This window comes from Gouania willdenowi, chromosome 24 (genome assembly GCF_900634775.1).
Source record: "Gouania willdenowi chromosome 24, fGouWil2.1, whole genome shotgun sequence".
In the NCBI taxonomy this organism is placed as follows: Eukaryota; Metazoa; Chordata; class Actinopteri; order Blenniiformes; family Gobiesocidae; genus Gouania; species Gouania willdenowi.
In genome coordinates this window covers 16,355,193-16,373,477 of record NC_041066.1, presented here as the reverse complement: position 1 = coordinate 16,373,477, position 18,285 = coordinate 16,355,193, and the positions used below count along the sequence as shown (strand labels likewise).

The 18,285-nt window shown below is 35.5% G+C and overlaps 1 protein-coding gene across 2 annotated transcripts; it reads left to right on the top strand.

The window, feature by feature from the left end:
* Positions 1-303: 303 nt before the first annotated feature.
* On the top strand, positions 304-11,125 carry LOC114457482 (SEL1L adaptor subunit of SYVN1 ubiquitin ligase). 2 transcript variants are annotated; one of them, XM_028439331.1, is made up of 21 exons: positions 304-788; positions 889-926; positions 2,627-2,804; positions 3,467-3,634; positions 3,901-4,006; positions 4,425-4,587; positions 4,692-4,745; positions 4,830-4,889; positions 4,967-5,048; positions 5,142-5,296; positions 5,729-5,785; positions 5,868-5,936; positions 6,188-6,265; positions 6,437-6,499; positions 6,661-6,748; positions 6,882-7,030; positions 7,110-7,275; positions 7,389-7,460; positions 8,247-8,419; positions 9,426-9,554; positions 9,644-11,125. In XM_028439331.1, the coding sequence occupies exons 1-21, from the start codon at positions 713-715 to the stop codon at positions 9,929-9,931; spliced, it is 2,412 nt and encodes an 803-aa protein (XP_028295132.1). In that variant the 5' UTR covers positions 304-712; the 3' UTR covers positions 9,932-11,125. The 2 variants fall into 2 exon arrangements, with proteins under 2 accessions (XP_028295132.1, XP_028295130.1); XM_028439329.1 differs by having other exon boundaries at positions 7,386-7,460.
* The last annotated feature ends 7,160 nt before the right edge of the window (positions 11,126-18,285 follow it).

Sequence of the window (18,285 nt, the reverse complement as noted above, 5' to 3'; positions counted from 1 at the left end):
TGAGTACTTTAATGTAACTCCATTATATAATTTAATACCAATATAATCTAAATTAAATGTAGTCCAAACATATAGTTGTTTTTGTATGTAATTTGTTACTTTGTATTTTATTTTATTAATTAACCAGTAATGTTCTTAGTATGACGTTATCAGCTGAGGTCCTGTTCACTGCATGCTTCTGTGACGCGTACACGTCTGTCCGCTGCAAAAATAATTGTGTACGCGCCTGATTCGCTGACACGTCTATGACCGTCCTTATTGGCTACTGTTGAACCAAACGGATTGTGATTGGTCTAATTACGGAAACAGGAAGTGTCGTTTGTAGTAAAGGATAATCATTGGCAGCGTCGGACCAGTGAACTGCGTTAGTTTAGAAACTATAATATAAAACTGCTACATTAATTCGCCTACCAGGATGTTATTTTCTGTCGCGTAAGAATAGTTTATAAAACCAGGCAATTTAGGTATTGGTAGAGCAATGTAGGAAATTCTTAGGTGGTCGTCGGTTGTGTTTAGTTTATAACAGGTGCTTGTTTGCTAGCTTTAGCTCTCTGATAATTTGTTAGCTTGTTAAACAATTGGTATCCATAGCTAAACGGACTCGGTCTTGCATGGACAAATACTTTATTTTGTAATAGTCGTCGGAACTTAATGTTCCACCTTGGAGTCAGAAGCAGCTACAGCTAACACTGTTAGCTTGTCGTCAGCAACAATGGACTTTCAAAGGTCTTATATACGCTTGTTTTTTGCTTTCCTTCTCCTGGCATTTATCAACGGTTTATCGGCTGGTGTGTACACACGGTGCAGTGTTGTTAATCATCATCCTTCATCACAAAACGAATTGATTTGTGTTGTATTGACAGCTGCATTTTTTAAAACACTTTTCAGACGAAGAACAGTTCAACGATGATGGGCCAGAGTTAAAGGTGAGCTCAGAGCATTATTTGTTATGATCATGGCTAGAGGATGAGATCCTACTGAATAAACATCAGTGAGAAAGTCCCTGGTTCTCAAAGTGTGGGGCACGCCCCGCAGGGAAAGGAGGTATTAATTGTGGTCTGTAAACACCAGGTATACATTACTCAATTTGACCACAAGACAGCCAGCTTGGCGTACAACCTTTATTTTATTTTTCATTTCATTTTTGATAATTAAAGTGACTTAGGTTTGCAGTTCCCTGACATTCCGATCATGGGAAAGAGTTTCTGTCGTCACAGCCACTAAAATTGCTCCAAAATAAATAATATAATATAAAAATAATAATAAGAAACCTAACCATTTCATACTGTAGCTATAACATAACTTCAGTATTATAGTATTAAATAATTATTCTTACTCAGTGACCTGCCGTGAGCACTAGGGTTGGGTAGGCAGGGCGTTCCAAATCGAGACCACCAATGTCAACACAAATGAAAATTTCATGTTTCTGCTGGTAAGTGTTAATTCAATTCAATTAAATTAAATTCAACTTTATTTGTATAGTGCAATTTACAACAAAGTCATCTCAATGCGCTTATCAAAATAAAATTCATAATAAGAAAGAAAAAAACCCAACAAGATCCACATCAACAAGTATTTAGCCATCTAACAAAGTCAACGTCGTAAAACACCATTAAAGAAACATAAACAATTATTTAATATAGCCTCCATACTCTCCCAACAAGATATATATCATGACACGACAGCGCATCCGTTGTTTGTGTTGGAAACACGGCAAAAATGACAACAACTCGGAACAGCCTCAGTGAGGCGCATCCACAAAGCCAGTCCTTTCTCTTGTACCATTCACAGTGGAAAATACGAAACATTTTCAGACTTTACCTTTGCTGAAGGTCTGGTAGCTCAGGTGTTGGTCTCCCATCTTTTAAAAGCTGTTGTTTTTCCTCAAAAAAAAAGTTTCTTCATCGTCTCTAGCGCTGTCATCCTGCCTGTAGTGTTATCGCGCCCACTAGCTAGAGAACGTAGCAGCAGCGGTCACGTGATATCAATTCACTAATGCACTGTGATCTTAGGTATAGCATTTAACATAGCACGGTTACGTCCAAAGGCAGCGTAGAGAGCTGCCTTTGGACGTAAATGATTGTCATCGTGGGGAACTGACTGCGCATGCGCAAACACATAAAAACACGCTATGGGAACAGAGGCAGAGCAGCAACGTGCTTTTGAGAAGGGGTGTGGCCTCCTCCTGCCTTACAGCGGTTAGGAAACAGGAACATTTGGGATATGAAAAGCGCAAAATGCTGACACTTTTAAACTTATTGGTACTGTAGGCTATCTGTAATTGAAAAATATACAATTTATAATTATATTATAATTAAAACAAATAATCAAAATATCAATTCACCCTTGGGTAGGCACTGCCTACCTTGCCTACCCTGACTGCACATCACTGTTCTTACTCCATAATGACCTAAAACATTCAGATTGTTCATCTCATCATATGAAACCTTTCTATAGATATATTGTTTATTTTGGTGGCTGTGACGAAACGAACTATTACCGTAAACACCAAGTATGCATTACTTAATTTGACCACAACACAACCTGCTTGGCATTTCACTTTTATTTAATTTTTTTTCAGTTTTGTAGTTCCATAACATTAGAATCTTGTTTTGCATTCCTTTAGAGTTACCATGACCCAAACTCTGAAGAAGAGGATGTGCGCGAGGCGTCAGAAATCGTGGCTAGTGCTGTGTTATCAAAACATGAAGAACCTCAGTTGGAAGATGAAAAACAATCAGAGGGAGAGGAAAAAGAGGATCTTCCTGATCAGCCTCCACCAATTGAAGACAAACCGAAAGAGGGTAAGGAATGGCATCTTCACTTCTCACATATCAATGACAAACTAATATTTTTTGACTATTTATGTATTTAACCCAATTTGAACTATTTGAGATACTTCACCGTATCATTTCTATAACCTTGTTCATGACACGGGAACCGTTTCATGTTGATCAGAAAGTATGTCTGTTATATTTTCTGTCTTATACTATCATTATGCTATTTACTCTTTGTGTGATGTATTTTGAAATGGAAAGAAATCACTTAAAAATTTAAAAGAAAATCATAAATCTTATGTTTTATAATGCTGCAAGTAGTTATGATAGCACTCTGATTTATGTCAATTTGATGGGACCAAACTTGGTGTTCTCCTCTTCTTTGTTTTTTCTTTTAAGCGCTGTTTTAATTCTATGTTGAGTTGTTCATTGTTTACAGTGAATTTGTTCAGTTTTTGGGCCGTACAAGTTACCATACCATGCAAATCAACCATGCTTTGCACCTGTGGTTTCTCTTGCACACTGTTGCATCATTTATCTTGTGAATTTTAGCAGTTAATGCTGCACACACACAATGGCATCACCATTGAGCTATTGGCCTGGAACTGGTTTGGAATGAAGAATAGACATTTATTAATCCAAGGTCTAATATGGAAAATTCTTGGGTGTGGTTTTAATTTCAATCGCAGTACCTGTTGTGAACGGAGGCACAGCCGACGGAGAGCCCTGCATCTTCCCATTCCTCTTCCAAAAGAAAGAATACTCGGACTGTACCACTGACGGGCGGGGGGATGGACGGCTGTGGTGTGCCACGACCTACGACTATGACCAGGATAAGAAATGGGGTTTCTGTGAGAGTAAGTTATTCATTAATGCAGACATTTTGACAAGTGGGGATAAATGGAATATTGGTAAAGTTGGCGTTGTGTATTTATTGTATTTATTTAAATGATTGCATTTGAATCGTAACGGCCTTTTTTTAATGGGGTTTTTTTATTTAAAAAAAAAAGTTTTGTAATAACTCCATTGGCTGCAGTGAAAAGGATAAAGAGAAATGTGCTAAAATACACCACACTTACCATTATTTCTATCATTTATTTAACATCCTTTCTCTCTCTTTAAGCGGAGGAACAGGCCCATCAGAGAATGTTGGCTGAGGAGGCTGAGGAGCAGTATCACACCATTCTGCGCATGCTCAACATAACCACCAGAAAAACTCAGAAAAAGGAGTGAGTTTTTAGATTTTTCTCATTTTTGAAGAAGCTGTAGTCATTGCAGAGCAGTGAAAATGGTTTGACTCGACTCTTATGCAGACCCTTGTTAGTCGTAACTCCCTATTTGTTCCAAAGCTTGAGCATTATCAGAGGTTTTTTTTAATCTTTAACAACCTTTTCAGTTCAAAACACACTAGCAAACAAAGATTTGAACAGTCTCTCACCCTCAGAATCATCCAGTCTTCTTGTAAGCTTGCCAACAGCATCTAATATTGTTTGTAAATGAGTGTAACCATGACCTGTGCACTTTATCTACACTCTGTTTGTGTGCTCTTACCTAACACACCAGTATTAAGTTTGTATGTCGCAGTGCTGTTTGCTTTGCACACAAATAACCGTCTTTACTACTTGTGCTTATGTAACCGACCATCAGATTATATGAGAAGCTGCTGAAAGTGGCAGAAAAAGGCCACCATAAGGCAATGGAGAAGGTGGCCTATGCCATGCTGTTTGGTGACTACATTAACCAAAATGTAACCAGGGCTAAAGAGATGTTTGAGAAGCTCGCCATAGAGGGCTCACCTAAAGCGCAGACGGTAATGATTTATGCCCTAAAATGTCTCAACAAACCATTCTGGCCAATAACATCCAACTTTATTGGAGGAATAGAATCAACTGGTTTTCTTTTGCTCCTCCACAGGCTCTTGGCTTTCTGTACGCAGCAGGACTTGGAGTTAACTCCAGCCAGGCTAAGGTACATTCTTTTTTAGTTATAGCAAAAAAGCATTTACACTAACTTGGCAGTATGTGATGGTAACAGCTATATTTTGTCTTCAAGGCATTGGTTTACTACACTTTTGGTGCATTGGGTGGAAATTTGGTCGCTCACATGATTCTGGTGAGTAAATATAATGTTGGTCATGTTGTTTTAAAAACACAAACTACTAATGGCTTTGTGTTACTTTACCTCCTTAGGGGTACAGATACTTGGGAGGAGTGGGTGTTCCTCAAAGCTGTGAGTCAGCACTAACACACTACAGGCTTGTGGCTAATCAGGGTAAGCAGTTATACATTGATAATATTAGCATTTGAGGTTTTTGGCCAAAAAAAAGCTTGCTCACACACTCTTTTCTCTTCCGCCTCCTTCCAGTGGCTAGCGATGTGTCCCTGACAGGGGGCTCAGCAGTGCAAAGGATCCGGCTCCTCGATGAGCTGGAGAACCCGGGATCCACCAGTGGAATGTTGGAGGAGGACCTGATCCAGTACTACCAGTTTCTTGCTGAAAAAGGAGATGTCCAGGCTCAGGTGAAATAATCATCATTTAATTTGCAATTGAACACAATCCCTTAACAATTTTTTCTGTGCAGACCAGTTTTCCTATAAGCGTTAGTTACACTTATATCTTAAACTTGTTCATAGAAACAGCATTTTACAAAAAATTACATTTACTTTTATTTGTACTTATCTTTTAGGTTCAATATGCAGCTTTGTAAAAACTTTATTTTTGTTTTACATATTTCTGTAAAAAATAAAGATAAAAAAATTACAGAATAATAATTGTGTTAAAAAATGCTGCAAATCTGAGATGGTACAAAAATTGACAAACTTACTTCAAATACTACTAGATTGAGGATTTATAAAACCTTTGTTTCTGTATATTTTGTTTTTTACAAACTCGTTACTCACACTGATGTTCCTGAGATAATTTGTAATGAATACTGACTTGATTATTGATAGGTGGGTCTTGGTCAGCTGCATCTGCATGGAGGTAGAGGAGTTGAACAGAATCACCAGGTAACAGTGTTTTCAGGGCTACTATGGATTTGTTTTTGTTTATGTGGATTCGCTCTGGTAATAACCTCAATCGATCCAACAGAGGGCGTACGACTACTTCAACCAGGCGGCAAACGCAGGAAACACACATGCCATGGCTTTCCTCGGCAAGGTGAAACACTGATTATCTACTACACTGTTATTCACTGCCTAGTTACACCAAATTCTTTCTACTCTGCAGTGGTTTTAAACAAAGTCATTATGTAGATTATACAGGTTGTAAAGTTTCAGTGTGACTCGTTTTTAGTGATTGGTTGAAATGGAAATAAACGCTGTGATTTTTATGCAACTGCTTTTATAAAGTTTTTGAAAGCTGAAACATTTTAAAAGAGTTATTAATTAACCTCTGACTTTGTTGTTCAGATGTTTTCAGAAGGCAGCGATTTTATTCCTCAGAACAATGAGACGGCCCTGCAGTATTTCAAGAAAGCATCTGATTTGGTAAGCTAGAAATAAAGGGAAGTCTGAATTAAGTAGTTGTAAACCTATATTTATTTTTGTTTTGGTTTCTTTTTATGATTGACAGAAACATGTAGCACACCGTGGTAGTAATATGTTTGTGTGCAGTCCACTTTGTGTTTTTCACTTGTGATTATTTTATATTTTGTCCAGGGTAATCCAGTGGGACAGAGTGGCCTCGGCATGGCTTATCTCTATGGAAGAGGTGTTCCAGTGGTAAGGAATCCTCATATTGTGTTTAAATACTTCACCTCCTGCAGAGAAAATGTCATGTCATCTAATATAAAATGTTAATTAGACCCAAAATAAACTTGTTCAGAAGTCATGCCTTTTTTAGGCTGTTCTGTAATGTTGCCGTGTGTGTGTTTTATGTTCAGAATTACGAACTTGCACTGAAATACTTCCAGAAGGCAGCAGAGCAAGGGTGGGTGGATGGACAACTCCAGTTGGGCACCATGTATTACAGTGAGTCTTCACAATCTTTATTGGATGCGTCTGCGCCGACTGTTGCAGCTTTACGAGGCCCAGTTATTTTTATTTTTTTTTGTCACTTTTGATTTTAACACTTATTTCCTTTGTATCCTGAATTGTCGCACAGATGGTATTGGCGTAAAGCGCGACTACAAACAGGCTCTCAAATTCTTCAACCTGGCGTCTCAGTCTGGCCACATCCTAGCTTTCTACAACCTGGCACAGATGCATGCGACGGGTACTGGGGTCATGCGCTCCTGCCAAACTGCTGTGGAGGTGAGCTAGCTTTTTTTTAATTCTTAATATGTCACGTCATGCTTTGTCTCTGATTTGTCTTTGTGTGTTTGATTTGAAGCTTTTCAAAAACGTGTGTGAACGAGGTCGCTGGTCAGAACGGCTCATGACCGCCTATGGAAGCTTTAAGGAGGGCGAGGCGGACGCAGCGCTAGTTCAGTACCTGCTGTTAGCTGAGCAGGGCTATGAGGTGGCACAGAGCAACGTGGCCTTCATTCTGGATCAGAGTAAGTCAAGTCCATCAACTGACAAAGACATTAAATGTGCACCAGCTGATGAAAAATAGACATTGAATTTTTCTTTTTTTCTTCTATATTTGCCATTTTTTTTCACTAAGAAGGAGCATCGCTTTTCAGTGAAAATGAGACGTATCCTCGAGCTTTGCTTCATTGGACGAGAGCCGCAGCCCAAGGTGAGCTCCCTCCCCTCCCCCCCTCTCCTTTATGTGCATCACAAAACCCAAGTGCTGCATTTGCTCAAAGTTATGATGATGTAACACATGCTAACTGGGGTTGATGTCATTTTTACATCATCAGATTGAAACATTGCCACTGAGCAAAGATCTGGCATTTAACACGCGTCGCACATGCATTTATTATTCATTACCCCCTGTGTAGTGTCTTGCTGTGCTTGTTTATGCACAATAGAAATCATCATGTTTATTGTTGGATTTCATGCCACATTTGTGTTGGAATCTCTTTTGCAACTCTTTAAGTTTTCTATTATCCTTGGGGTCAATTTGACCCCATTCAATATTTATCATTAAAAAGAAAAAGTTTGCTTCATATTTCATGACTTTTCCTACTTTGATGGGAACAATTGATTAAGCATAAAATTATGACAATTTTCTTTTTCTTCAATGTGCTGAACACATTGTGTGTTACTCAGGGGTCAATTTGACCCCAACCTGTCTTAGCTGTCAAGTAAAATGTGTGAGAATCTGATAATAATAGGACAGTTAAAGCTCTTGATATCTTTATGTTCTATAAAACCAAAGTGTTTGACACATGGATCAATAAATTGAACATCATTTTCTCTGTAAAGTAAGAAAAAAGGTTAAAATTGCCCCTTGAAAACAAAAGCATTTCAAATTCTAATGCAGTCACAGCCTTTTCTGAAAATCAGATGAAACCAACCATAATGTAAGTTCTAAATGTTTCCTACATTGGAGCTCACGGCTGTTATTCCTTTTCCTTAGGTTATACTGTTGCACGCATCAAACTCGGAGACTACCACTTCTATGGCTACGGGACTGACGTGGACTACGAGACGGCCGTCATACACTACAGACTGGCTTCTGAGCAGCAGCACAGTGCACAGGCCATGTTTAACCTGGGCTACATGCACGAGAAAGGCCTGGGAATCAAACAGGTGTGTTTGTGGCAGCCACTTTTTCTTACTTTGTCTTATCTTCATGCTGCTTATCTGCTCTGTGGCAGTAGCAAGGTTGGGGGTCAATTATAATTGGTAATTAAATACAACTATGATGTAATTATAACTGTAATCATAATTGAAAAATATATGTTGCTATTGTAATCGCAATTTAATTGTAATTGAGTTCAGAATATTGGCAAATATAAACTGTCATTTACAATTTATTGAAACACAAAACTGGGGAATTATGTTACAATTTTATGGCTTACACATATGTCGTTAAAATGATTAAAATATGTTTCATATCAAGTTTACCTGTCAGTTCTCTTAAGGATCATTTTACCATTTAACAATAAATGAATCGAGGGGTATACAGACAGGAAAAAAAGGCTAGAATATTATTACCAATATTTTCATGGATTAGAAAGCCTAACAAGGTAACCAAGATTTTAAATTAGAAAATTATTGGATGATAGATGATTTGTTTTTGTGTATTTTACTCCTGGCTTAAGATGTGGGTCAAAACTGATCCATTATCATAAGAGATGCTAACAGAAAGCTAACATTTTATGGGGTTATTCATTAAAGACAGTCATTCTAAATGAATTGGAATAATTGAGAATGTAAATTTAATTGACTATCAGGGGAAAATAATAATTGTAATTCTGGTTGTAATTGAACATGGATAATTTAATGTGTAATTGTAATTGGAAACATTTTTCTGGGTTGTTGGTATTCATGATATGCATGGACGTCCAAGACAAATTATTCAAGAAAATTACAAATTTTTAATTTATAAAACTACTGAAAGTAAATGTATTAACAAAACAACTCTAGATGCCTAATGATGTATAATCAAAGCTACTGACTACAGTTAATTAGGGTAGGTTTGATTAGTTTTACGTGATCTGTAAATGTATATGTATATTGATAAATAACTGTAAATGTTGATCCAACCCTCAGCAGTAGCAGTATTTTTAATCTGAGAATGTCTTTCCTACAGGACATTCATTTAGCCAAGAGATTCTACGATATGGCAGGTGAAGCCAGCCCTGATGCTCAGGTCCCAGTTTTCCTGGCTCTGTGTAAACTGGGCCTGGTTTACACTCTGCAGTATTTACAGGATCTTAATGTAAGTCATTTTTCCCAAATGGGCAGGAAATATGCAATTTGATTATGAGAGCATTGAATGTATTTCACTCCATGTTTGTCTTCTTGCAGCTGGATGAGTTGATGTCCCAGGTGGACCTGGACCAGCTCCTGGGCCCAGAGTGGGACCTCTACCTGATGACAGTCATCGCCCTGCTGCTGGGCACCGTCATCGCCTACCGACAGCGCCAACACCAAATCATCGTGCCACCTCGTGCACCGGCCCCTGCGCCCCCTCCCAGGCCACCTCAGGCACCGCCTTCACCCCCTGCTGAGCCTCAGCCTCAGGAAGACACCCCAGCCCAGGACCCAGAGCCGGACCCTGCCCAGGAGGATGAGGAGCAGGAGGAGCAGCAGTGAGAGACACAAAAGAGGCTCTAACAGCTCTGCATGAAGCAGCCATGAGTGAACATTAGTGCCACACGGCTTTGCTCCTCCTACATGTGATCAAAGGTTTGATCTGCTGCTGAACTGTTTGGCCTGGCAGCTCCTCTCTCTCCCTTTTTAGATATGATGCTGGTCCTGTGCTGAGTTCAAGGCACAGTGTGTGTTTATAGACGAGGCGGAGAACAGAGCAGATGATCAGTCTATGACTGAGTACGCTGCCAGCAGCTCTGTGTCCTCTTTGTGGAAATAGTCCTGCTGCTGCTGCCACATCAAAGGCTCTTTCAACTCCACTCTTTAGCAGGGTGTAATGATAATTAATCTGGGTCCTCATTCTCCCCACTTTTTTGTTTAAATATCCTCCTCATCTGAGCAGCTTCAGTCTGTAGGCTTAAAAAGAGACAGAGATTAAAACGAAGCTCATTGTGATTTTCCCCCCAGCAGCTTTTTAAGTCTTGATCTTTGGGACTTTCTCCAACTTCACTTTCTCCATTTGAGTGATTCAATGTTTAGCTTTTATTTTTTTTTTATTTGAAAACTTTAGTTGAGACAATGTCACATCAGAATCATTTCACTGCCACAATGTTCTGAAGCCATAGTGTGTCGTTAGTGAAGAACAAAATAACACTCAGAGTCTGCAGAACAGAAGGACTGTGGAAATGAATAATTAAAGTTAAAGCGAGATGCTGGAGCTGTCACCAAAGTCCCTGATGGGGGTTCTCGTCTGAAATCTCAAAAAGACGTCTCTCACTCTGTGGGCAGAATGAATACTGGTTTAAGAGAAATGTAAAAAGCAATTGTGCTGGAAACATGAGAACTATAGATGACGAGGAGTATCCTCCACCTTCCTGAAGTCTTCTCTAATAATTTTCCACAACCAGAGAGAAAACTTACCTTTTCACCATGTTCAGGATTTTTATTCTTTCACTTCTAAGATGTTTATTTGTTTGTTTAGTGAAAAGATGTTCACTGAAGTCTATTTGCCAATCTGCATGAGGTGTAGAAGCTAAAAAAAAGTGTGTGAAAGCTACTTCCTGTTTTCAGCAATGACCCACACAACCCACGATTGGTCGACAATGTAACACTGGTCCACATTGTTTAATGGATCACATTTTTACCACTGCAAATACAGGTTTCTATGTAAGTTAATAAAAAGCTAGTGGATATTTATTTTATTGTCTTTGTTGTTACTTCATTACTGCTCCACTCGGAAGTGTTTAAAGATTACTGCAAACAAACAAAATCTTTATTCTAACAGGTTTTATCATCCAAAAAATATTAATAAATAATCCCAAAAAAGCTTAGCCTTCCTCTTGTGTTAGCTTTCTGTTAGCATCACTAATGATAACGGGTCAGTTTTGACCCTTGTCATAAATCAGCTGTAAAATAATCTGAAAAATATTATCTGTGATCTGATTTGTTTTTCATCTCTTGGATACCTTATTAGACTACTTAATATTGGTATTATTTTCTTGGTGTGGTCATCTGAGCCATTTTTCTGACGGTATACGCTTGCATTTAATTGTATTTATTTTTATTATCCCCTGCCACAAAATGTGGAAGGGGGATATAGGTTTGCGCAGCGTCTTTCCGTCCGAGTTAAAGAGGACAGCTTTTCTCAGAAACCGTTTAGATAGTATAACCAAATGGAGTTCAAAAATGAGAAATTCTTTTTCCGCATTTATTGCCATTGTGCCATTTTTTTTTTTTTTTTTTACTACTCTGTTGGAGTTTTCTTTAAAGGGGACAGTTTTTCTTACAAACCGTTTAAGATGGTAATTTTATATTCTGATGTAATAATATTTTCTTATGTATACATCTAAGATTTAGGAAAAGGTTGTGAGTTATAATGATCCTTAAGAGAACTGACAGGTAGTGGGTAAAGTTATTATGAAACATTTTAATGATTGTTACCTACATGTGTGTAAACCATAGAACTGCAACATTTTCAACCCAGTTTAAGTGTGCTCATCATATTTGCACTAGTTTATAGGGTCTTGTCTTGCCTTACATTGGAAAAAAATTCCAAAGTTTTTCTTATTTTTATGCCTTACCATAGCTTTAACTGGCGCATTATTCCAATAGATAGCCTTATCTTAGGAAAACATATTTCCAATGCATTTCAAATTTTTCTGCCTTACTATAGCTTTAACTCTGATTTGGGTTGTCACTTTAGTCTCAATATTCATTTTGCAATGTTTTTCTCATTTTTTTATTACCATCACTGGGGGGGTGTAGCTCAGTGGTAGAGTGCATGTTTATACGAGGCCCAGTGTTCAATCCCTGGCATCTCTGAGAAACAAAGGTTCCAAATGAATTCAGTTTTTATGCATTATCATTGCCTTACCTCTATATTGGGGTGCATGTCATTTTTCATTCCTTACTCCATTTTCATCCCAGTTCAGAATCAGAAAGGATTTTATTCGCCAAGTACAGTTTAATAACAGCACAAAAAATTTAACTTGGCGTACCTCTGATTTTGAGTTTGTTTTTTTTCTGAGGTAAGGCTATCACAAAACCCTAAGAACTTGTCTAAATAAGATGTGCATACTTGAAATTGGATGAAAATTCAGTAAGACATGAAAATGAGAAAAAGTAGAAAATGAGGAAAAAATTGACAATCATCCCAAATCAGAGGTAAATCTATAGAAAGGCATAAAAATTGAAAAATTTTGGATGTTTTTTTTCTGAGATAAGGCTATCACAACACCCTAATAACTAGTCAAAATACGATGTGCATACTTGAACTGGGATGAAATTTCAGTAAGGCATGAAATTGAGAAAAAGTAGAAAATGACAAACACCCCAAAACAGAGGTAAGGCTATAGTAAGGCATAACAATTGAAAAACTTTGGATTTTTTTTTTTTTAGATAAAGCTATCACAACACTCTTAAAACTACTCCAAATATGATGTGCATACTTATACTGGGATGAAAATTCAGGAAAGCATGAAATTTAGGAAAAGTAGAAAATGACAAACACCCCAAAACAGAGGTAAGGCTATAGTAAGGCATAAAAATGGAAAAACTTTGGATTATTTTTTTTTTAGATAAAGCCATCACAACACTCTTAAAACTACTCCAAATATGATGTGCATACTTATACTAGGATGAAAATGCAGTAAGGCATGAAAAATGAGAAAAATGACAAAAACCCCAAAACAGAGGTTAGGCTATAGTAAGGCACAAAAATTGAAAAACTTTGGATTTTTTTTTTTTTTTAGATAAAGCCATCACAACACTCTTAAAACTACTCCAAATATGATGTGCATACTTATACTGGGATGAAAATGCAGTAAGGCATGAAAAATGAGAAAAATGACAAAAACCCCAAATCAAAGGTAAGGCTATAGTAAGGCATAAAAATTGAAAAAAAAATTAGATTTTGTTTTTTTCTGAGATAAGGCTATCACAATACCCTAAGAACTAGTCTAAATATGATATGCATACTTAAACTGGGATGAAAATTCAGTAAGGCATGAAATTTAGAAAAAGTAGAAAATGACAAACACCCCAAAACAGAGGTAAGGCTATAGTAAGGCATAAAAATTGAAAAACTTTGGATTATTTTTTTTTTAGATAAAGCCATCACAACACTCTTAAAACTACTCCAAATATGATGTGCATACTTATACTGGGATGAAAATGCAGTAAGGCATGAAAAATGAGAAAAATGACAAAAACCCCAAAACAGAGGTAAGGCTATAGTAAGGCATAAAAATTGAAAAACTTTGTATTTTTTTTTTTTTTTTTAGATAAAGCTATCACAACACTCTTAAAACTACTCCAAATATGATGTGCATACTTATACTGGGATGAAAATGCAGTAAGGCATGAAAAATGAGAAAAATGACAAAAACCCCAAATCAAAGGTAAGGCTATAGTAAGGCATAAAAATTGAAAAAAAAATTAGATTTTTTTTTTCTGAGATAAGGCTATCACAACACCCTAAGATCTAGTCTAAATAAGATGTGCATACTTGAACTGGGATGAAAATTCAGTAAGGCATGAAATTGAGAAAAATGAGAAAAATGACAAAAACCCCAAATTAAAGGTAAAGCTATAGTAAGGCATAAAAATTGAAATAAAAATTAGATTTTTTTTTTCTGAGATAAGGCTATCACAACACCCTAATAACTAGTCTAAATATGATGTGCATACTTGAACTGGGATGAAATTTCAGTAAAGCATGAAATTGAGAAAAAGTAGAAAATGACAAACACCCCAAAACAGAGGTAAGGCTATAGTAAGGCACAAAAATTGAAAAACTTTGGATTTTTTTTTTTTTTAGATAAAGCCATCACAACACTCTTAAAACTACTCCAAATATGATGTGCATACTTATACTGGGATGAAAATGCAGTAAGGCATGAAAAATGAGAAAAATGACAAAAACCCCATATCAAAGGTAAGGCTATAGTAAGGCATAAAAATTGAAAAAAAAATTAGATTTTGTTTTTTTCTGAGATAAGGCTATCACAATACCCTAAGAACTAGTCTAAATATGATATGCATACTTAAACTGGGATGAAAATTCAGTAAGGCATGAAATTTAGAAAAAGTAGAAAATGACAAACACCCCAAAACAGAGGTAAGGCTATAGTAAGGCATAAAAATTGAAAAACTTTGGATTATTTTTTTTTTAGATAAAGCCATCACAACACTCTTAAAACTACTCCAAATATGATGTGCATACTTATACTGGGATGAAAATGCAGTAAAGGCATGAAAAATGAGAAAAATGACAAAACACCCCAAAACAGAGGTAAGGCTATAGTAAGGCATAAAAATTGAAAAACTTTGTATTTTTTTTTTTTTTTTAGATAAAGCTATCACAACACTCTTAAAAACTACTCCAAATATGATGTGCATACTTATACTGGGATGAAAATGCAGTAAGGCATGAAAAATGAGAAAAATGACAAAAACCCCAAATCAAAGGTAAGGCTATAGTAAGGCATAAAAATTGAAAAAAAAAATTAGATTTTTTTTTTCTGAGATAAGGCTATCACAACACCCTAAGATCTAGTCTAAATAAGATGTGCATACTTGAACTGGGATGAAAATTCAGTAAGGCATGAAATTGAGAAAAATGAGAAAAATGACAAAAACCCCAAATTAAAGGTAAAGCTATAGTAAGGCATAAAAATTGAAATAAAAATTAGATTTTTTTTTTCTGAGATAAGGCTATCACAACACCCTAATAACTAGTCTAAATATGATGTGCATACTTGAACTGGGATGAAATTTCAGTAAAGCATGAAATTGAGAAAAAGTAGAAAATGACAAACACCCCAAAACAGAGGTAAGGCTCTATAGTAAGGCAGAAAATTGAAAAACTTTGGATTTTGTTTTTTTTTAGATAAAGCCATCACAACACTCTTAAAACTACTCCAAATATGATGTGTATACTTATACTGGGATGAAAATGCAGTAAGGCATGAAAAATGAGAAAAATGACAAAAACCCCATATCAAAGGTAAGGCTATAGTAAGGCATAAAAATTGAAAAAAAAATTAGCTTTTTTTTTTTTGCTGAGATAAGGCTATCACAATACCCTAATAACTAGTCTAAATATGATGTGCATACTTGAACTGGGATTAAAATTCAGTAAGGCATTAAATTGAGAAAAAGTAGAAAATGACAAACACCCTAAAACAGAGGTAAGGCTATAGTAAGGCATAAAAATTGAAAAACTTTGGATTTTTTTTTTTTTTTTTTTTAAATAAAGCCATCACAACACTCTTAAAACTACTCCAAATATGATGTGCATACTTATACTGGGATGAGAATGCAGTAAGGCATGAAAAATGAGAAAAATTACAAAAACCCCAAATCAAAGGTAAGGCTATAGTAAGGCATAAAAATTGAAAAAAAAAATTAGATTTTTTTTTTCTGAGATAAGGCTATCACAACACCCTAATAACTAGTCTAAATATGATGTGCATACTTGAACTGGGATGAAAATTCAGTAAGGCATGAAATTGAAAAAAATGAGAAAAATGACAAAAACCCCAAATTAGAGGTAAGGCTATATAGTAAGGCATAAAAATTGAAATAAAAATTAGATTTTTTTTTTCTGAGATAAGTCTATCACAACACCCTAATAACTAGTCTAAATATGATGTGCATACTTGAACTGGGATGAAATTTCAGTAAGGCATGAAATTGAGAAAAAGTAGAAAATGACAAACACCCCAAAACAGAGGTAAGGCTATAGTAAGGCATAAAAGTTGAAAAACATTGGATTTTTTTTTTTTTTTGATAAAGCCATCACAACACTCTTAAAACTACTCCAAATATGATGTGCATACTTATACTGGGATGAAAATGCAGTAAGGCATGAAAAATGAGAAAAATGACAAACACCCCAAAACAGAGGTAAGGCTATAGCAAGGCATAAAAATTGAAAAACTTTGTATTTTTTTTTTTTTTTAGATAAAGCTATCACAACACTCTTAAAACTACTCCAAATATGATGTGCATACTTATACTGCGATGAAAATGCAGTAAGGCATGAAAAATGAGAAAAATGACAAAAACCCCAAAACAGAGGTAAGGCTATAGTAAGGCATAAAAATTGAAAAACTTTGGATTTTTTTTTTTTTTAATTAAAGCTATCACAACACTCTTAAAACTACTCCAAATATGATGTGCATACTTATACTGGGATGAAAATGAAGTAAGGCATGAAAAATGAGAAAAATGACAAAAACGCCAAATCAAAGGTAAGGCTATAGTAAGGCATAAAAATTGAAAAAAAAATTAGATTTTTTTTTTCTGAAATAAGGCTATCACAATACCCTAAGATCTAGTCTAAATAAGATGTGCATACTTGAACTGGGATGAAAATTCAGTAAGGCATGAAAAATGAGAAAAATGACAAAATGACAAAAACCCCAAATTGAAAAAAAATTAGATTTTTTTTTTCTGAGATAAGGCTATCACAACACCCTAAGATCTAGTCTAAATAAGATGTGCATACTTGAACTGGGATGAAAATTCAGTAAGGCATGAAATTGAGAAAAATGAGAAAAATGACAAAAACCCCAAATTAAAGGTAAAGCTATAGTAAGGCATAAAAATTGAAAAAAAAATTAGCTTTTTTTTTTTTGCTGAGATAAGGCTATCACAATACCCTAATAACTAGTCTAAATATGATGTGCATACTTGAACTGGGATTAAAATTCAGTAAGGCATTAAATTGAGAAAAAGTAGAAAATGACAAACACCCCAAAACAGAGGTAAGGCTATAGTAAGGCATAAAAATTGAAAAACTTTGGATTTTTTTTTTTTTAGATAAAGCTATCACAACACTCTTAAAACTACTCCAAATAAGATGTGCATACTTATACTGGGATGAAAATGCAGTAAGGCATGAAAAATGAGAAAAATTACAAAAACCCCAAATCAAAGGTAAGGCTATAGTAAGGCATAAAAATTGAAAAAAAAAAATTAGATTTTTTTTTTCTGAGATAAGGCTATCACAATACCCTAAGAACTAGTCTAAATATGATGTGCATACTTAAACTGGGATGAAAATTCAGTAAGGCATGAAATTTAGAAAAAGTAGAAAATGACAAACACCCCAAAACAGAGGTAAGGCTATAGTAAGGCATAACAATTGAAAAACTTTGGATTTTTTTTTTTTTAGATAAAGCTATCACAACATTCTTAAAACTACTCCAAATATGATGTGCATACTTATACTGGGATGAAAATGCAGTAAGGCATGAAAAATGAGAAAAATGACAAAAACCCCAAATCAAAGGTAAGGCATAAAAATTGAAAAAAAAAATTAGATTTTTTTTTTCTGAGATAAGGCTATCACAACACCCTAAGATCTAGTCTAAATAAGATGTGCATACTTGAACTGGGATGAAAATTCAGTAAGGCATGAAATTGAGAAAAATGAGAAAAATGACAAAAACCCCAAATTAGAGGTAAGGCTATAGTAAGGCATAAAAATTGAAAAACTTTGGATTTTTTTTTTTTTTAGATAAAGCTATCACAACACTCTTAAAACTACTCCAAATATGATGTGCATACTTATACTGGGATGAAAATGCAGTAAGGCATGAAAAATGAGAAAAATGACAAAAACCCCAATTCAAAGGTAAGGCTATAGTAAGGCATAAAAATTGAAAAAAAAATTAGATTTTTTTTTCTGAAATAAGGCTATTACAACACCCTAAGATCTAGTCTAAATAAGATGTGCATACTTGAACTGGGATGAAAATTCAGTAAGGCATGAAATTGAGAAAAATGACAAAAACCCCAAATTAGAGGTAAGGCTATAGTAAGGCATAAAAATTGAAATAAAAATTAGA